Raw genomic sequence first — 21021 nt, 5'->3', positions numbered from 1 at the left:
GTAGCGGTGAGAGCCGCTGCAAGCCGCTGGGTGGGGAGAGGGCGGGACCTGGAGTCCAGATGGACAGGGCCCACGACCAATCATCGAGGGAGAGGGAGCGGCGCGGAGGCGGTGGAAGCCAGGTCCCTGCGCCCGCGGACCTCCGGGCACGTCACTGCGGTGGTGGCGGGGAGAGAAAACTTGGCTCTGCGCAGCTGGAGTTGGAGGAGATGGGATTCTCTGGTGCAGATGAAAATGCTGCTCCAGAGGGAAGGATGGGAGAGAGCGGGACGCAGGAGCCGTCTAGCGACCGTCGACGTTCGAAGGTCGGAACGCGCTGGGCGGGCTGCGGGCTCAAAGCGCAGCGGCCACTGACGCGCGCGGGCGGTGAGTGGAGAGCATCCCCGCCCGGGAACAGCCGCGCTTCAGTGCGAGTCGTGAGGGTGCGGGGTTCTTAGCGTTATCTCCCTCCAGTTTATTTGGTGTCCGTGGAAGGCTTAAGTTCTTTCTGTAAAGTTCCTGCATTAAAGTAAGTCAGTGAGGGCGGGAGGAGGGAGGACACGGGAATCCGTGGTTGATATGTAAAACGAATAGAAAGATCTCTAAATAAAAAAAAAATTTAAGCCAGTGAACACGAAAACCTTTGTTGTTGTTGTGTTAGAGACGGGGTCTTGTGATACAGCCCGTGTTGCCTTAGCACTCAATTTGTAGCCACGGTTGGCCTCGAACTCCTGGCAAACCTTCTGCCTCAGCTGCTCAAATGCTGGGATTACAAGTGTGTGCAACACACACACACACACACACACACACACACACACACACACACACACACACAGAGAGAGAGAGAGAGAGAGAGAGAGAGAGAGAGAGAGAGAGAGAGAGAGAAAACAAGCAAAGAAACACAAAACATTATGTAAGCGCTCCCCCAGTTTTTTTTATTTTTATGTTTTTATTTTTGAGACTGGGTCTCTCTATGTAGCCCTAGCTTTCTTGACCATAGGTAGACCAGGCTGGCCTCAAATTCACAGATTCACCTGACTCAGCCTCCGGAGTGCTGGGATCAAAGGCTTTGGCCCAATTTTCTCTGTTTTGATCTCCTACCCCTCTCTCTGATGAAGAAAATACTACGCAGAAGCCTTTGAGAATTAAGGGTCTGGTGGTCAGAACCCCTGTAGTCCCAGCACATGGGGGCAGGGAGGTTAGGAGTTCAAGACTCTGTTCTGCTAAGGAGTCCAAGGCCAGTGTGGGCTGCGTGGGGGCTTTCACTGGCATGGGCGGGCACACCTCCTCCTAGCGCTTTTGTTCAGCAGGCGTTATATGAACAGCTGTGATTGAGTGTGTCACTACCTAATTTCTCTCTCCTCAGCAGCGACCTGTGAAGCCGTTATTAGGCCTGTTTTGAAGAGAGGAAACTCAGAACAGAGAAGCCTCGGTGGGTAAAGGTGCCTGTTGCTAAGTCTGACAAAGACCTGCATTCAAGCCCTGGAGCCCACACAGCGGAAGGAGAGAAAGAACATAGACAATGTGCCCCCCCCCCCCGATAACTAAATGTTTTTTTTTAAAAAAAAAAACAAAACAGCTTTTTAATAAAAAGAAAGTTAAGACTGTATAAGATAACTCAGAGCTGAAATTAGACACAAGCCTCAGATTACACACTTTCTCTTCCATGCAGCCTTCTCCAAAATTGACAACTGAATTAACCCAGGAGAAAACAACCTCACTCCTGAAAAAGGTTACTTTGTGCTGTGGAGATAGTGCTGGGCGTTGTCTCTTGAGCTACATTACAAAACTCTTAATTTTCATTTTTGAATTTAAATGGCCATGCTACTGACCGGGAGTGATGTGGTGCGGTCCTTGTAGATCCCAACATCTGAGAAGCTTGGGTAGGAGGGCCAGGAGGGCGAGCTCGAACAGGCTATGTGAGGAGAACTTGCCACAAACAAATGTCACCACGGGAAAATAAATATCAAACCGTGCTTGTGTGTTTAGTAGAACCGGCAGCTCTTCTTCCTGTTCGGAGTGGGTATTTCCTTTGGAACCAGGCGGACCTCCTCCCACTGTTAGCCATCCCCTGTGTTCTGTTCGCCTCTCCATAGGACTGCCTCTAATTCAGGGACCACAGCTTGCTGCCCTGCTCTTGGCTTTGACCCGAAAGCGAACTGCTTGGGTCTTGCTTTTCAGATAGGGTGTCTCTCGGAGTGTTCTTGAATGTGCTTTCCAAGGTTGACCTTGAATCTCTGACCGTTCTGCTTCTACCTCTCAAGGGCAGGGATTATAGGCTGCAGTCACCTCGCCCGGTTATCCCAGACTAGGGACTGAACCCAAGGCTTCCTGAACGCTATGCAAGCACCATTTGGGCATCCCCGTCCGTGTCTTTTTGGTTTTTGAGACAGGGACTAGTTTACATTGCTGGGCTCAAATTTACCCCTCCGGCCTCAGTCTCCTGAGTAGCTGAGATTATACACATCTGTAACACCATGCCTGTATTTAATTAAGAGCCTTAACACTCAGTATAAACTTAATTAAACATTAGTTTATGTGCGCATGCGCACATGAAGATCAGAGGTGACATCAGGTGTCTTTCTCAGTGAAGCTCCAACTTGTCTATTTAAAGGTTTTTTTGTTTGTTTGTTTGTTTTGGGTTTTTTTTAGACCAGGTCTTACCATGTAGCCCAGGCTGGCCTGGAACTCAGAGATCCACCTGGCTGTGCCTCCCAAGTGATGGTATTAAAGGTGTGTGCCACCATGACTACCTTTTCCCCTTTATAGTGTTCCCCCTGCATGGATGTGTGTGCACCACATAATACCTGGTGCCTGTGGAGGCCAGAAAGGTAACCCTGAGACCAGGGTTGCAGATGATTGTGAGCTGCCATGTGGGTGCTGGGAACTGAACTTGGGTCCTCTGCAAGGGCAGCCAGTGGTAACTGCCGAGCCATCTCTCTAGTCCCCAACATATTTTTTGAGTGAGGGTCCCTCACGAACCTGGACCTAACAGATTCAGCAAGACCTCGGATGGCCAGCAATACCTCAACACTGGAGTTACAGCTCCCAGCTTTTTATGTGGGTGCTGGGGATCTGAACTCAAGTCCTTATCCTCACATAGCCAGTACTTGACGAACCGAAGTGTCTTCTCAGCCCTCCAGTAGGGTTTCCTTAAGTATATATGACAGGCTAATCTTATCCTTTTTTCATGAGAAATAGGTCTGTTCAAGAGAAAAATGCCATGGGTTAGGGAATTTCTAGTTAGCACCCAGAAGCTATTCGCTTCCTTTATAGCCCTGCTTCTCTGAATTAACTTTTTTATGTTGCCAGGAATGAGTTTCTGCTTTACTGCGTTTTCCTCTCACCTGGGAGCTGATTGGACATAGTTCTGCCTATAGAATTCGTCCCAGGGACACGTTGGTTTTTTGAGGTAGAGACTGAAGGATGAACAGTTCAAGGTGAGCCTGTACCACATAGTGACACCCCCCCAAACACACACACACACACACACACACACACACACACACACACACACACAAACAAACCACAGCTAAAGTTGGGGCGACTGAGACCACTCAGTGGGTAAAATGCTGTTCAAATCCGAATCTGGCGGCCCGAGTGTGATCCCTGGGATTCGTAAGGTTGAAAGTGGAGAAACGTCTCCACAATATAGTCCTCTGACTTACACGTGTACGTATTTTTATTATTGCTCCCCAATAATAAAAATAAAACCTCCCTCTCCCCTCCAACTTCTGACCTTCCTTGGATCCTGTTTCCTAAAGGAAGCATGACCTGCTTTGCCCAGCAGATGGCAGTGTTTCTCCTAGTATTCTTTGGGGTTAACTTTCTCGCTAGAGACGTTCTAAAAAGGATGAAAATTCCATTCTGTCAGCAAGCATTCTTGAATCTAAATTATGTTTGGATGGTGTCCTGGTTGGGGTGTGTGTGTGTGTGTGTGTGTGTGTGTGTGTGTGTGTGTGTGTGTGTGTGTGTGTGTGTGTTATTTGGGGAAAGGGAACCTCAAAATGACTCAATCAGAATGGCCTGCGGGCAAGTCTGTGGAGCATTTTCTTAATTAATGATTGATATGGGAGGGCCCAGCCCACTGAAGGTACTGCTACCTCTGGGCAGGTGGTCTTGGGTTGTTTAAGACAGCAGGCTGAGCAAGCCAGTAAGCAGCATTTCTCCATGGGCCCTGCTTCAGCTCCTGCCCTGCCTTCCCTTCATGATGGACTGATTTAGGGACATGTAAGTTGAAATAAACCCTTTCTAATTGTGTTTTATTACAGCAGTAGAAAACCAAGACACGTGGTAAAGATTAAAAGATTAGCCTCAAGGTGGTGGTGCATGCCTTTAATCCTAGGATTGCAGAGGCAGAGGCAGAGGCAGGCAGATCTCTGTGTTCAAGGCCAGCCTGCTGGTCTACAGAGTGAGTTTGAGGACAGCCAGGACTAGACGGAGAAACCCTGTCTCGAAAAACCAACCAACCAAACAAAAAAGAATTCCTACTTCATAGTTATTCACAATCTGGGGATCTGGGAGCCAGAGGTAGAGTGGGGGCTTCGGTGTATCTCTAGAGTACTTGTCCAGCATGCAAGAAACTCTGGATTTGCTTTTCAGAACTGAAAAAAAAAAAAAAAAAAAACCAGTATAGTTAGAGCTGAGTGTAGGAGTGTGTGATGGGTGAGCGTGACAGTCAATTTGACACACCTGGGAAGAGAGCAATTCAAGAGTTACCGCCATCAGACTGCCCTATGAGCAGGTCTCTGGGGCATTTTCCTGACCCATCCCACCGTGGACATCACCATCCCTAAGGCAGGTGAGCCGTGCTGTATCAAAAAGCCAGTGGAACAAGTCAGGAGCTGGGCGGTGGTGGCACACGCCTGTAATCCCAGCACTCGGGAGGCAGAGCCAGGCGGATCTCTGTGAGTTCGAGGCCAGCCTGGTCTACAGAGCGAGATCCAGGACAGGTACCAAAACTACACAGAGAAACCCTGTCTCAAAACAACAACAACAAAAAGGAGCAAGTAAGTCAGTAAGCATTGTTTCCTCGTGGTCTCTGCTTCAGTTCCTGCCTTGTGTTCCCTTAATGAGGGATTATGACATGGAAGAGTGTACTAGGTGGTTTTATGTGTCAACTTGACGCGAGCTAGAGTCATCAGAGAGGAAGGAGCCTCAGCTGAGGAAATGCCTCCATGGGATCCAGCTGTAAGGCATTTTCTCAATTAGTGATCAATGGGGAGGGTCCAGCCCATTGTGGGTGGTGCCATCCCTGGGCAGGTGGTCCTGGGTTCTATAAGAAAGCAGGCTGAGCAAGCCATGATGAATATGCCAGTAAGCGGCACCCTTCCATGGACTCTGCGTCAGCTCCTGCCTCTAGGTTCCTTCCCTGTGTGAGTTCCTGTCCTGATGTCCTTCAGTGATGAACAGCAATGTGGAAGTGTGAGCCATATAAACCCTTTCCTCCCCAACCTGCTTTTTCATGATGGTGTTTTCTTGCAGCAGCTGAAACCCTGACATTCATGACAGGCAAGCGACCTACCAGCTGACACCTCAGCCTTCTTTTTTCCATTTCTTTCTAACCCTGCTTTTCCTCTTCTCTTTACAGGGAGATGAATTCAACACGTTAGATGATTTCCGTTACAGAATACTTGAGGGCAGGCACTTTACTCAGTGGAGATGGGGGTGTGTTGGAGGTGAGTGCCTTGGCTCTGTTAGACCTTGTTCCCTGGTCCCTGAAGTGTATTGAGACCTTCCCTAGCACGCTGGCCCGTCTTCCTACTTTTGAGAACACGTAAACTGGCTGTAGTGGAGTACTGGCTAGAGTCCAGCACATCTGCAGGTAATACGTTTATCTCAGCTCCTCACCCAGATTTGGAGGCCAATAGAGACATAATAGGAGTCTTTCCTCAGACTAAGGTCCATCTATCTCCAAACCTTTGTGATTCTTATTTGAAAGTATATTTTTCTTTTTTTGTTTTTGTTTTGAGACGAGATCTTGCTGTGTAGCCCAGGAGATCTCCTGCAATTGTCCTGCTTCAGCTTCCAGGGTGGTGGGGATAGTCACGAGTGTTGTCACTCACAGGAAAGGTATACCTGTATGTGAGGGCCAGGGGGTCACATGTCATCTAGGCTGGCCTCAAATTCATTATGTAATTGAGACAGTTCTCCAGCTCTGAATCCTTTTGCCTCTGCAACTCAAGGGCTGTGTGTAACCACAGCTAACTCTGTTAAAAAAAAAAAAAATGTGCTGGAGAGATGGACTCAGAGGCCAAGAGTGCTTGCTGTTTTTCCAGAGGACCTGAGTATGATTCCCAGCGCCCACACAGCTGCTTGTAGCTCCAGCTTCAGGAGGGAGGTCTAATGCCCTCTTCGGGCTTTGGCAGGCATATACACACAGTCACAAAAATAAAAAGGTTTTGGTTTTTTTGTTTGTTTGTTTTGTTTTTGGTTTATTAAGATAGACTCTTGCCAGGTGGTGCCGGGAGGCAGAGGCGGGTGGATCTCTGTGAGTTCAAGGACAGCCTGGTCTACAGAGCAAGATCCAGGACAGACTCCAAAACTACACAGAGAAACCCTGTCTCAAAAAAACAAAAACAAAAAAAAAAAAGAGGAAAAAATGTAAAAATCTCCTAGGGATGAAGCTCACGGGTAGATGCGCTCTATTGGACTTGAGTCTGATATCTAGCACCACAAAACAACGTGTATGTACTCACCAGAATTGCAGTTTCTAGTTGGTTAGTGGTGTTTATGCCCTTTGACCTAACTTTTCTTTTTTAATCAGTTTGTACATCTGGGACATTTTACTTCTGTGGCCCTAAATTTATTGGACTGATTATAAAAATAGAGTAGTATATCTAGGAGAAAGTATGACTTTTATGTGTCTGGAGACTTAACTGTTGTCTCTTTCCCGCCCCCCCACGCACCCCCTTCCTGAGACAGTTCTATAGCCCTGGATGGCCTCAGACTCACCAAGCAGCCACAGAGGACCTTGAGTTTCGGGTCCTCCTGAGTGCTGGGATTACAGCGGGTGTCACCATGCCTGGTTTGCAGCTCTTTTTCCATTTAAAAAATTTTTTTTCCTTTTGGAGCTCCGGGACTATTTTCTCAGAGTTTGAAGGAAAACAACGGGGCAGACAAGCTGTCAATCTTGGCAGAGGCCGGGAGGAAGAGGTAGTTTAAGAGGGAGAAGGAAAGTTAATTCCTTTGGAGTTGGGGTCCAAGAAAGCAGGCAGATCCATCATCGGAGGTCTGCAAGCAGCTGCATTGTGGGCAGGGGGAAGACTCTCCCCACAGAGAAAAAGTGAGAAGGTCTAGAGAGAGGGAAATGTTGCTTAGGATTTAAGACAGCATCCAAAGAAGAGATAAAGGGGCGCGGGGTGGGGGGGAGGTCATGCCTTTTGAGTTAGAACTCAGAAAAGTGGGCTTAGCTGTAAAGATCTGCAAACATCTGCAAAACTTCTCTGATGTTTTCCTGGTGTGTAGCTGAGCCTCCTTGGTCCATCCTAGAACATGCTTTGTTTTCTAACAGGACTAAACTATGCAGCCCAGGCTGCCTTGGAACTCCGTGTACACTAGGTGTGTCTGGAACTGTGGAAATCCTCCTGAGTGCTAAGATTACAGGTGTGAGCCTCAACTCCCAGTAGTCCTAGGATAGTCTTAGGATTTACATTAGTTTACAAGTATGGTTACTGAGTGTGTCTGTGCACTGGGACAAACATGTGCCGTGGCATATGTATGGAAAGCGGAGGACAGCTCGGGAGCGTTGGTTCTCTCTTTCCACTGTTTTGAATCAGGTTTTCAGGCTTGTACAGCAGCTATCTTTATCAGCTGAGCCATCTTGCCAGCCCATAGTATAATCTTGAATGTAACTAAGATACTAGTTTTCAGAAATGTTCTCTTAGGGTCTTCAATGTTGGTTACATGACACTCAAGGAGATACACTCTGGGAAACAGTAACTCGTCATAATGGGACTAGTTACTGTTCACTGAGTGTCAAGAACTTCCTATGGCTGAGTGAAGGAGCTGTTTCATTTTGTTTCACTTAAAATGATGGGAAATAGGTAGTCATTTACTCCATTTTGCAAACAAGAAAAGTCTGAGATACAAGGGACTATAAAAAAAAAAAAGACTAGTTTAATAGCTTAGCAGGTAGAAGCACTTGTGCGTGGGTCTGGGACCTGAGTCCAATCCCCCCCCCTGCAGGTAGCTGGAGGGAACTAGCTCAGGGAACAGCTTGAGAGTCATTCTGTGACTACAAGCACACTGTGCAATTTGAATGTATACACACGCACATAAATAAATAAAAGTAAATCTTTTAAGGTTTCAGACATATGAGGTAATTCTCTCAGGGTCACTTAGCTTGTGAGTTGAGGGACTGGACTAAATTAACAAAACCCTGTCTCTAGGAAGAAAAAAAAAATGTCTTCATCACGAATGATAAATGTTTGAAGGAACAGATTTTTTTTTTCCCCACCCGACTCTAGGAACAGATTTTTAACCTGATCTAAATATTATACAATGTATACATATATAAAAACACTGACTGATGTTGGTTAGCATGTATAATATTGATGCTTTTATGTATCAGTTGCAAATTAAAGCAGGGTGCAGTAGATCATGTCTATCCCAAGAGGAAAGAAGCTGAGAAGCATTGAGCTGGAGGCTAGCGAAGGCTAGGTAGTGAAACTTGACTCAAAATAAAATAAAACAAGTTTGCTTTTTAAAAATAAAACAGGTGGTGGTGGTGGTGCAAACCTGCAATCCCAGCACTCGGGATGCAGAGGCAGGTGGATCTGAGTTCAAGGCCAGCCTGGTCTACAGAGCGAGTTCCAGGACAGCCAGGGCTATACAGAGAAACCCTGTCTAGAAAAACCAAAAAATAAAAAATAAATTAAAAAAAAGAAAAAAAACCCAATTTATTATCATTATTATTATTGATTTTTTGAGACAGGGGTTTCTCTGTGTATCAGCCCTGGCTGTACTGGAACTTGTTTGTAGAACCTGCCTGCCTCTGGGGTTAAAGGTGTGCATCACCATGCCTGGCTTTTATTTATTTATTTATTTATTTATTTATTTATTTATTTATTTGTGGGACAAGGTCTCACTATATAGCCCTGGCTAGTCTGGAACTGGCCGTGGTGAGATACCACTTAATATCATTTAGAACAACTGGTCTAAAACCACAAGAATGAATTGGGATATGATGAATGAAAGTTTCTGAGGGTGGAAAAGGAAGTTCTTGAAAAATGCGATGCCCCTGAGAGATGCTATTATTTACTTATTTACTGTATTGGGCTGTTTCCATTCTCAGTTGCAATTCCCACATTGAGGCTGTTCCCACCCTTCCTGTGTCCCTTGAGTTGAGCAGGCACTTCCTGTCCTGTTACAAATGAAAGTTAAGAGTTGGGGGTGGCTGTGCATGCCTGTATTTACTCTGCAGAATGCTGGCGCTGTCTGCTCCATGATCATAGCCAAACAGTGACAGGAAAACCGGAGAGCAGGGCTTCACTGGAGAGAGAGTTTGCGCTGAATGTCTGTCTGCTGGAGAGTCTGTGATGGCAGCCAGGAGGCCTGAGGAAGAGCTCTGAAGCCCTTCACTCCCTCCAGGTCTAGTTGGATGGGTAGGCTTTGTGGTGTCATCCTGAAGTTGTCTTTTCTTGTTACAACTACTCCGAGGGCACACTGGAGGTGAGTATGAACTGCAGCTGTGTGTGAGTCTTGACTCTTAAGTTCTGTTCTGTCCTAAAAAGTCTCATATTTTACTCCTTTGTGAAACATGCTTTTTAAAGAGCTATGATTTGTTTGTTTGACAGCTCAGAGATAGTGTCCCAATTCTGTGAACTTTGTTCCTCGTGGCTATAAATTCCACACCTGGTGAGTGTTTCTACTTGTTTAAGCTTGGGGGGGGGCGGTGTTTAAGGGCTGGGAAATAATAGAATAAAAAGTCAAAGAGTTGGGCAAGGTGGTGTACTCTGTAACCTGGCCCTCAGGAAAGCAGGCATGAGGGTTAGGAGTTCATCATTTCTGGCTATGTAGAACTCAAGGACACCTTGGGCTACTTGAGATCCTGTCTCAAAAATATCAAACAGTGCTGGAGTGTTGATTCATTGGTTAAGAGCTAATACAGAGGACCCAGGCTTGATTTCCAGCTCCCAGATGGTGGCTCACAAACATCTGTAATTCCAGTTCTAGGGAATCGGATGCTGTCTTCTGACCCCCATAGGCACCAGGAACACGTGTGATACATAATACTCATAAATGATTAAATAAAACTAACTTTAAAAAAAAGCATCAAGTATAAGCCGGAAGGGAGGGAATGTGGCTCAGTGGTAGAGTGCTTGATCATCTAGCACAAAATAGCAAAAACCAAACCAACACACACACACACACACACACACACACACACACACACACACACACACACACACGGGATGAGGCAGGACTGTGTATGTCTGTGCTAGTAATCCTGTACTAAGGAGCCCGAGACAGGGTGATAACAAGTTTTTTTTTTTTTTGTTTTTGTTTTTGTTTTTCGAGACAGGGTTTCTCTGTGTAGCTTTGCGACTTTCCTGGGACTCACTTGGTAGCCCAGGCTGGCCTCGAACTCACAGAGATCCGCCTGGCTCTGCCTCCCGAGTGCTGGGATTAAAGGCGTGCGCCACCACCGCCCGGCTAGGGTGATAACAAGTTTGAGGTCAGTGAGAGCCACCCAGTGAGGCCCTATCTTACATAAATAAATAATAATGTTAAATAAGATAGCTTCCACTTGGGCTGAAGACATTGTTTTGTATAGCTTAGCGAGTGGGAGAACACTTAGCAGACTGGAGCCTTTGGTTTCAATCCCTGGTACCACCAAAAATAAATAAGTAAATTAGTAAATAAAAGGCTTCAACTTGTTTAAAAAAAAATCACAAAGCACCGAACTTCATGAAATTGTTCTGATGATTTTTTTTGTTTTGTTTTGTTTTGCTGGGATTAGAGGCATGAGCCGCCATGCCTGGCTGATGATGCCTTAAGTATGCTGTCCTTACTGAGAGAATCTGAAATGGAAATGCTGATGTTAGCCTGTTGTGAGAGAGTGTGAGAGAGAGTGTGAGAGAGAGTGTGAGAGAGAGTGTGAGAGAGAGTGTGAGAGAGAGTGTGAGAGAGAGTGTGAGAGAGAGTGTGAGAGAGAGTGTGAGAGAGTGTGAGAGAGTGTGAGAGAGTGTGAGAGAGTGTGAGAGTGTGAGAGAGTGTGAGAGAGTGAGAGAGAGTGAGAGAGTGTGAGAGAGAGTGAGAGTGGGAGTTGTGAGTGTGAGAGAGTGTGAGAGAGTGAGAGAGAGTGGGAGTTGTGAGTGTGAGAGAGTGTGAGAGAGTGTGAGAGAGTGTGAGAGAGTGTGAGAGTGAGCGTGTGTGAGTGAGCGTGTGTGAGTGAGTGTGTGTGTGAGAGTGTGTGTGAGAGTGTGTGTGAGAGTGTGTGTGAGAGAGTGTGTGAGAGAGTGTGTGAGGGGGAAGGGGGGAGGGGGAGAGAGGGAGGGGAGGGGGGGGGAGAAACACAAGAACATTGGTGTCCATGGAAGCTCGAGGCAAAAGAGGTGGTTGTAAACACCTGATATGGATGTTGGGCATCAGCTGTGGGTTTCTGGAAGAGCAGCAAGTGCTCTTAACCCCTAGTTCCTCTGTCCAGCCTCCATGTTCTTCCTTCCTTCCTTCCTTCCTTCCTTCCTTCCTTCCTTCCTTCCTTTCTTTCTTCCTTTCTTTTCCAAGACAGGGTTTCTCTGTGTAGTGTTGGTGCCTGTCCTGGAACTCACTCTGTAGCCCAGGCTGGCCTCAAACTCACAGAGATCCGCCTGGCTCTGCCTCCCGAGTGCTGGGAGTAAAGGTGTGTGCCACCATATTCTTTCTTAATGCATTAAGATCACCCTAAGTATAAAGTAGTTGAGCTCTGAGCTCATCTCACATACTGCATCTCAAGCATACTGTTCTTTGCATGCTCCAGAAGGCACAGTCAAGGGGGGTCACGTGTGGGCACGTGCTTGTGGGGGTCCGAGAACAATTTTTGGTAGTTGGTCCTCTCCTCCTACCTTGTAGACTGGGGACCTGACTTAGGCTTGGCAACCTTTGCCAGTAAGCCATCTTGCCGGCCAGGCTTGAAATCTTGTAGCTGAGATCTGAGGGAAAGTTTCAAATCACAACAAAAACCTTTGTCTTTTCATTGACAATAGGAAAACGGTCTCTTTGTGATAATCAGAACTTGTTCGCGGAGGGATGGGGTACATCTGAAAAGGATTAGACCCAAGGACTCTGCTTTCTAGCTTGAACTGCTAAGCCTATGTAAAACAAGCCAAATGAGAGCGTCCTGGGCATTAGGACCCAGTGGAAGCGGCTTGTCCTGACTCTCAGTTAACTTCTGTCAGTGACGTGAGGCAGACCTAGCTCGTTCTTCCCCGCAGCCCCCCCACCCCACTCACTCTCTCTCTCTCTCTTGCTCCTTTTCTCCTCTTTCTCCTCCCCCTCCCTTCTCCCTTTCCCTCCCTCTTTCCCTCTCCTTTTCCCCCTCCTCCCTCCCTCTCCCCCCACCCCTTTCCTTCCTTCTCTCTCTCTCTCTCCTCTCTCCTCTCTCTCTCTCTCTCAGCTCCCTAACAGGGAAGAGAAAATGCTGCTATCAGTGACTTCCAGGCCTGGGATTTCGACTTTTGGGTATAACAAGAACAACAAGAAGGTAGGAACATGCTCTTGGGGAATCCAGCTACTTCCTCTCCCGGGCTCGGGAGTGCCCTTGGGTTAGCGTTCTCCTTTAGGAGGGGAGCTGGATTCCTCTCTCCCGTCCCGCGCCTCTCCTTCCCCTTCTTCCCTTGCGTTCTGCACCTGGTTCTGGAGTTAAAGGAATTTAGAGCCAGGGTTTGTGAGGCTGGAGAAAGCAGGGGGAGTAAAACCAGTCAACTTTACAAGTTTGTTTCTCGTGAAATGAAGTTAGTTTGACGCCTGACTGCGCCGATCTTCTTGGGAGAGTGTGTCCCTTCTGGTCTCTGGGCACTCCCCACAAGATTGTTTTATCACTGTGGTGAGTTTCGTCTCCCCCTACCCCCATCCCACTTTCCTTTTTACTCAAACCTCAGGTCGCTGAAATCACAGGTAGCCCGAGAGGTCTCAGGACTCCTGGAGACCTGAGTGTATGCTTCTAGACTAGAGACCCTACCCTATCCCATCCTTCCTGGCCGAGGAATTTGGGGAGATAACATGCCTTGGGATTAAGGCGGAGAGCTCTGTGATTCTTTAGGTCCTGCCTTTTGAGTGGATACTTGGAACCCTGCAGATAGCCAGGATTAGCCAGGATCCCTGGAATCTTTATGATTAACCCATGGCTGCCTGAGAAGTTAAGCTATGGGTGAGTGAATGGACAGCCTGGAGAGAGATGGACAGTCTTGCCCACCCTTGCCAGAGAAGGCAGTCTCTTGGCGTTTCTTGGTCTGCAATACTGGAGAGGAGCTGTAGCCGGAAGACTTTTTACCCACTCCCAGCATTACGGCCGTTCTTCCAGAGATCTATGTTTAGCTTATCTGATGGAATGCTGGAGGTAGGGAAAGATTCACGTCCTGTTGGACTTGAAGAGACCATTTTGGAGACTCAAACACTAGTGTCTCATCAGGGCAGTCTCCTAGTGGCACTCATTCGGTTTGTATGCTTACAAAAAAACCTCTACAGCCAGGCGGTGGTGCAGGCCATTAATCTTAGCATTTAGGAGGCAGAGGCGGGTGGATCTCTGAGTTCTGAGTTCAAGGCCAGCCTAGTCTACAGATTGAGTTCCAGGACAGCTAGTGTTACACAGAAAAACCCTGTCTCAAAAAACAAAACAAAACAAAAAAGGAAAGAAAGCTCTACACATATTTTTTATTACTTTATAATGTATCAATATGTATAATGTATAGACTGATGTCCTATCATACATATTATTCATTTATATGTATGTGTGTTTGGAAGGGGAATAATCCATCTACCTTTATTCTCCTCAAATCTATATAGTACTAAATAAAAGTTCCCTTCTCTTTTTTTGTAAGTTTTTGGGGCTTTGAGATGTGGCCTTCCTCTTTACCTCAGGTTAGCCTGGAACTCACTCTGTATGTAGCCCAGGCTGGTTTTGAACTTGCTGCAACCCAACTAGGGTCACAGGCATGGATGAGCCACTCACCTGGATCCTTTTTCTTTTTCTATTTATTTATTTATTTATTTATTTTTGTTTTTTCCGAGACAGGGTTTCTCTGTGTAGCTTTGGAGTCTGTCCTAGAACTCGCTCTGTAGCCCAGGCTGGCCTCAAACTCACAGAGATCCACCTGCCTCTGCCTCCCGAGTGCTGGGACTAAAGGCGTGCGCCACCACTGCCCAGCTCTTTTTTTTATTTTTAAATAGGGTTCTATTATGTAACCCAACCTGGCCCTCAAACTGTGATCCTCCTGCCTCAGCCTCCCCAGAGCTCTGATTACAGCTCATTCCTGATTCTTTTCCCTTCCAAGTTTCTCAGGATACCCATTCAAATAAAACTAAATGAACTTTCTGATTTGAATATCTCTAAAATGTCTTTTCTCAGCTCTCCACTCCCTTTGGATTTTGAGAGACGTTTTAGACTTTGGTTTTTGGTTTTGTTTTTTTTTTTTTGGTTTTTTAAGACAGGGTTTCTCTGTGTAGTTTTGGTACCTGTCTTGGATCTCACTCTGTAGACCAGGCTGGCCTCGAACTCACAGAGATCCTCCTGGCTCTGCCTCCCGAGTGCTGAGATTAAAGGCGTGCACCACCACCGCCCGGCTAGACTCTGTTTTTGTTTTTGTTTTGGAGGATAGAAGTTACGGCCTTGCACATGCTTGACAGGCACTTGGCAACTAAGCAAACAGCCTGATGTTTAGATTCTAAGTGTAAGAGAGAACAGCAACAAGAGTTAGGGCTGTGGGCTTGGATTTAATCTCATATCTCTTCCTGATAATTTATAAGATCTGGGTGGATAGGAGAGGAAGCATTTGCATTTTTACTAACATATTTGTCAAGAAGTCTTTAGGGGCTGGTGAGATGGCTCTGTGAGTAAAAGAGATTGCCACACAAACCTGATGACCTGATTTCCAGTCCTAGGTCCCATGGTAGAAGGAGAGAATCACTCCTTTCCTGAAATTTGTCCTCTGACCTCCATACACAGAGTATGGCATGTGTATAAACTCACACACACACACACTAGCGATATGCTAATGATAATAATAAAAAAGTAATTTAAAAAGTCTTTGGGGGTCTGTCAAGACGAATCAGCTGGCAAAGGCCATGCCTACAAGCCCAAAGACCTGAGTCCCGTCCCCAGAACCCTCATGGGAGAAGGAGATTCCCACAAGTTGTCCTCTGACTGCTACATATACAAAATAAAGAAATGAAAATGTTGAGTGAAAAAAGAAATCTTTGAATGTTTACAAGTCAATGTTCTGAAACATCTAAGGAAGTTATATTTGCATATTGTGGCTGTGCACATGACTGATTTCATATATATATATATGGCTTGTGAATTTGGGGTGTTTGAACTGAGACACTGCTGTGTTGTTCTTTATCTTGCTGTTCACAGATGAGTTTGATAGTTTGGTGCATTTGTTTCGGGAAAAGAATTTGGATATATTTTCTCATGTGTGCTTTTTTTTTTTTTTTTTTTTCTGGCTGTTTTCAGTTCTTACTATGTAACCCTGGTTGGCTTGAAGCTTATAGTTGGCTCTGTAGCTGCTTAGACCAAGCTGCCCTCAAACAGATCACCCCTCCCCACTTCAGTCTCTAGAATCCCAGGATTACAGGCAAGCACCACCATGCAGAGCAATTTGTGCAGTTTTGTTTTGTTGTTGTTGTTGTTTTTATGTGTATGATTGTTTTGCTTGCAGGTTTGTCTGCATACCGTGTGTGTGCCTGGTGCCTTTGGTCTACATAGAGAGAACTTGTCTCAGAAAAACAAGCAAGCAAACAACTTGGCCTAGTGGTGCACACCTTTAATCCCAGCAGAGGCAGGCAGATCTCTGAGTTCAAGTCCAGCCTGGTCTGAGATCCAGGACAGCCAGGACTACATAGAGAAATCCTGCCTCAAAATACGAGAGAGAGAGAGAGAGAGAGAGAGAGAGAGAGAGAGAGAGATTTAAAAATCTCATGTTAATTTTTAGTGATAAATGTAAAATGTGCCCTTTTAAGAATTAAAAATAGAAAGATTTGTAAAATAAAGTCCTGTAGTTTCTTCAACTCCTATAATTTCTTACTCAGCACCCAGGCAGAGGCAAGAAGATTGCCACAAACCCCGGCCTAGCCAGGGTTACACTGCAAGAAGCTGTCACACACCTGTAATCCAGGCATTCTGCTGAACCAACAACACTTGGGAGGGAGAGGCCATCCCCAGCTAAGAGTGAGTTTTGAGTTCAGCTGCGTGAGCCCACACCACAAACAAAGACCAAGGGGTGGGGACAGGAGATGTAGCTCATTTGGGAGAGTTCTTGTTCAACAAGCATGAAGCCTTGGTTAGTCTCCGGCTCCCAGTACCCCATAAACATGCCTGAAATCCTCACACTCAATGGCCATAAATTTGAGGCTAGCCTGATCTACATAGTGATCTCTAGGCCAGACCAGGGCTACATAGTGAAACCTTGACTCATAATAACAATAAAACAAAAGAATAAGACCTGAGTTTTGATTTTTTTTAAGCACCTCTATCCTTCCCTGCCCTCCAAAAAAGCCTGGAAGTGAAGTAAATAATGTTTCCTTATATAAGGAAAAAATTTACATTATAGTTCTCTGCTGTTTATAGTTATTACTTCTAGTTTATGGAATAAAAAATACTTACAAGAATCTGCAAGGTGACTCAGTGTGTAAAAAGTGCTTTCAGCATAGCCTGAGGATCTGAGTTCAGATTCCTGGAACCCCTGTAAGGAAGTTGGATGAGGTGGCGTAGGTCTGCAGTCCCAGCGCTCCTAAGGCAAGGTGATCTGCCTGGAGGTTGTTCGGCCATCTAGCCTGGAGTATACAGAGCAGCAGAAGAGCCTGCCTTGAGGTGGAAGGAGAGGTCTGTCTCCTATAAACTGTCCTCTGATCTCCACACACATGCTCTAGCATGCATGCACCCAATAAAAATATAATCCTCCTTTTGTTTTTAGGTTTTTTGAGACAGTCCTGGAACTCACTCTGTAGACCAGGCTGGCCTCGAACTCACAGAGATCCACCTGCCTCTGCCTCCCGAGTGCTGGGCTTAAAGTTGTGCGCCACCACCGCCTGGCCAGTATAATCCAATTTTTAGAGAATAAAGTAAAAATGGGAAGCTTATTGGTAAACTGATTGCTTACCATCTGTGGGTCTCTGGGCTCCAGCCAAGCATCACATAAGCCGGTGTGTAATGGGTCCTATAGTCCCAGCATTTGGAAGGTGGGGGCAGGATCAGAAGTCCATGGTCACCCTGAGTTACATGGCAAGATCAAGGCCAACCTGGGATACTTGAGACCCTGTCTCAGGAAAAGGGCAGCAGCAGATGATCAAAAAGGAAGCACAGATAGAAACAGGGTTGTTTTATTTTGAAGCATCTCATATATTTTACTCACCAAAGGAAGCTGTCTCATGGGTAATTTGTGACAGTCATTATTTTCTTAGTTACTTTGTGTTTAGAGAGGTAGTCTCGTGTAGCTGAGGCTGATATCAGCCTTGATAAAGTAGCTGAGACTGGTCTTGAACTCCTGATCGTCCTGTCTCTACCTCTCAAGTACTGGGATTATTGGGATTATTTCGTGTGGCGCCATGTCTGACTGAAAGTTACAGTTTTCTTATTCTGTTTATGCGCGTGCGTGCGTGCGTGCGTGTGTGTGTGTGTGTGTGTGTGTGTGTGTGTGTGTGTGTGTGTGTTGTGCCTGGCTTTACCATTGAGCTCTGGGGGTCCACTTGTGTCTGTCCCAGTACTGGGTTAATAGGCGTGTGAGGCCGTGCTTGGTTTTACATGGATTCTGGGGGATGGGGAGTGGGGGATGGGGAATGATGTGTAAGAGTGTTTTGCTGCATTGATTGGGGGTGGCGCATACCTTTAATCCCAGCACCCGGGAGGTAGAGGCAGGCGGATCTCTGTGAGTTTGAGGCCAGCCTGGTCTACAGAGTGAGTTCCTGGACAACCAAGGCTACACAGAGAAACCCTGTCTTGAAAAACCAAAAAGAAGATTTTGCTGCTTACATGTATGTGTACCACATGTGTGCCTGGTGTCTACAGAGGCCGGAAGAAGGTGTCAGATCCCTGGAGTTGGAGCCACATAGAGCTTTAAGCTGACATGCGGGTGCTGGGAACTGAATCTGGGTCTTCTGCAATAGCAGCCAGTGTTCTTAACCTCTGAGCTGTAACTCTGGCCACCAGTGCTGGGGATTTGAACTCAGGTCCTAATATTCGCACAGCAAGTACTTTTACCTGCTCAACAATCTCCCTAGTCTTTATTTTTAATTAAATCAATTTATTTTCCTAACTCTAGTAGCGTAGTCAAATATAAGGACGGGTGTAGTGATACATACTCGTAATCCCAATCACTCAGGAGACTGAGACAAGGCTGTAAATTCAGGGCCAGACTTGGCTATGTGAGACTTGTCTCACAGAAACAAAGTGGAGAGTCAGCTGTGGATGACTGAGGTTAAGAATGTCTACTGCTCTTGCAGAAGACCAGAGTTAGAGCCTGGTATCCACGTCAGGTACCTTGCCCATAAATCCAGCTCCAGAGGGAATGGATGCTTCTGACCTCTATGGGCACCTGCATTCATGAGCGTGACACACACATTTGGTGATATATTGTGCACCCTAATAAACTTGCCTGAGGATCAGAGGACAGAGCCAGTCACTAGATTAGACATAGAGGCCAGGCAGTGGCGGCACTCACCTTTAATACCAGCACTTGAGATCTCATGCCTTTGCTTGGGAAGCACACACACCTTTAATCCCAGGAAGTAATATGGCAGGGCAGAAAAAGGTATATAAGGCGTGAGGAAACAGGAACTCACTCTCTTTAGGTTGAAGATTTTTTTGTTTTTTGTTTTTCGAGACAGGGTTTCTCTGTAGTTTTGCGCCTTTCCTGGAACTCACTTGGTAGCCCAGGCTGGCCTCGAACTCACAGAGATCCGCCTGGCTCTGCGTCCGGAGTGCTGGGATTAAAGGCGTGCGCCACCACCTCCGGGCTTAGGTTGAAGATTTTAAAGAGATAAGAACTAGTGGCTGGCTGCTCTCCTTCTCTGATCCTTCAGCTTTCACCCTGATATCTGGCTCTGGTTTTTTTTTTTATTAAAAAACCATCTAAGATTCGAACAACACACGTATGTGTGTGGGTATGTAAGTGAGGTGTCTGCAGAGGCCAGGGGCGCCAGATCCCTAGAGGCAGACTTATAAGCAGTTGTGAGCCACCTGATAGGGGTGCTGGGAACTGAACTGGGGTCCTTTTCGAGAGCCATATGAGCTCTTAACCACTAGGCTATCTCTCTAGCCCCTAAATTTTTTTTTGTTATTTAAAGGGATGGGGTTGTAGCTTTTTGTCAAAATACTTGCTTAGCTTCCTCAAGGCTCTGGGTTTAATCCCCAGAAACACCAACAAATAAACAGATAAAAAAAATTAAAATCGGCTAATAAAGGCAGTCTTTTTTGGGATGTGGTGGTAAATTCCTATCCATTGGAATTCAGATAGTTACAGAAGGCAAGCAAGCATGCTGTCACAGTTGCTCGGAATCCCAGCACTCTGGAAACAAGCAGAATGGAGTTCGAGGTCAGCCTGTTCAGAGAGCAAATTCCAGCCCACCCCAGCAAGACTGTCAGAGAGAGGGGGTGGGGGGAGGGAGAGGGAGAGGGAGAGTGGAGAGGAAGGCTGTAAATAAATACATAAAGTTACAGAACAGCAAAGTGTGGATTTCGGAGTTCTACAAGGTAATTTAATGTGATTACTTAAAGAAAAAGTTAATGGTCTTGACTTAGGTAAAAAATAGGAAGAGCGATGAGCTTGTAGGTCCTCATGTCTGCGTCCTCATGTCTGCGTGAGGCTTAGCTCCGTGCAGAGATGAAATCCGTGAGGCTGGAAGGGGAAGTGTTTGGGAATAAAGGAATTCTGTGCTTGTGAAGCGGTCGACCCCGCCTTCCCTGACATCACCTCCCTGGCATTTGTTATAATTTATCTCCTCGCAGCAACAACCATTTCCTTTAGAAAAAGAAAACCGACGACGACTTTGGTCTTGTTTCCCCACTCCCATTTGTCTGTGTGGATCTGTGTGTGTTCACGTGTGCCTGGTGCACATGCACACATGTGTGGAAGCTCCAGCTGAGGAGCAGAAGCTTCCATCGCTCACCTTACCCACTGGGGCAGGGTCTGTCAGTTGAAGCAGCGGAGCTCAGCATTGCAGCTACTCTGGCTTGCTCCAGAGGTCCCATTGCCACCTTTGGAGCCTGGAGTCACGAGTAGGACACCGTGTCCACCGGGGATTCACGGCATTTGCATGGGTTGTTGAGATCTAAACCCCAGTTCTCATGAGAAATGGCTTGGCAAGTTTTTACCTGCTGCACCATCTCCCTGCTCTGTGTGTGTGTGTGTGTGTGTGTGTGTGTGTGTGTGTGTGTGTGTGTGTGTGCACGAGTTCATGTATGAGTGTATGTGTATGGTGTGTGTGTATACATGTGTGGTGTGTATGTTCATGAGTGCGGTATGTGTCTGTATGTGTGTGTATGTGCACACGTGTGCAGTGTATGTGTGTGTGCGGGTGTATGTGTATGTGTGTGTATCTGTGCATGTGTGTCTGTATGTGTTTGAGATAGGTCTCTCTGTAGCCCAGGCTAGCCTTATCTCCTGATCCTGGGATTGTAGGTGTGCACCACACTGCCTGGCACGGGGCTGCTTTTGATTTGAGTTAATTTGCCTTCAGAGATTTTTCTCACAGGCGTGGTGGTGCACACACATGATTCCAGCACTTGAGAGGTAGAGGCAAGACTAGCTTCAGCTATGTTCTTAGGTCAAGGCCAGTCTAGGTGGCATAAAATGTGTCCAGAAATCAATCAATCAATCAACCAATCAATCAGTCTGATTTCCTGCC

At 46.4% G+C, this 21021-nt stretch overlaps 1 protein-coding gene across 8 annotated transcripts in view; it reads left to right on the top strand.

The window, feature by feature from the left end:
- The window catches only part of Rbms2 (RNA binding motif single stranded interacting protein 2), a 64157-nt gene that overhangs the window by 651 nt on the left and 42485 nt on the right, over window positions 1-21021 (top strand). For 2 of the 8 annotated variants that reach the window (XM_052753632.1, XM_052753626.1), the window contains exons 1-4: window positions 5570-5657; window positions 9404-9651; window positions 9777-9837; window positions 12578-12664. In XM_052753632.1, the coding sequence (XP_052609592.1) occupies window positions 12599-12664 (66 nt within the window). In that variant the 5' untranslated portion in view covers window positions 5570-5657; window positions 9404-9651; window positions 9777-9837; window positions 12578-12598. Of the gene's footprint in view, window positions 1-131; window positions 367-1345; window positions 1412-3291; window positions 3420-5569; window positions 5658-9403; window positions 9652-9776; window positions 9838-12577; window positions 12665-21021 lie in introns of those variants that run through there. The other 6 variants (XM_052753628.1, XM_052753627.1, XM_052753633.1 and 3 more) reach the window with 6 other exon arrangements.

Source organism: Peromyscus californicus, unplaced genomic scaffold (assembly GCF_007827085.1).
Source record: "Peromyscus californicus insignis strain IS unplaced genomic scaffold, ASM782708v3 Scaffold_24__1_contigs__length_46423439, whole genome shotgun sequence".
In the NCBI taxonomy this organism is placed as follows: Eukaryota; Metazoa; Chordata; class Mammalia; order Rodentia; family Cricetidae; genus Peromyscus; species Peromyscus californicus.
The sequence above is the reverse complement of the archived record's forward strand: the minus strand, read 5'-3'. Positions and strand labels throughout refer to the sequence as shown.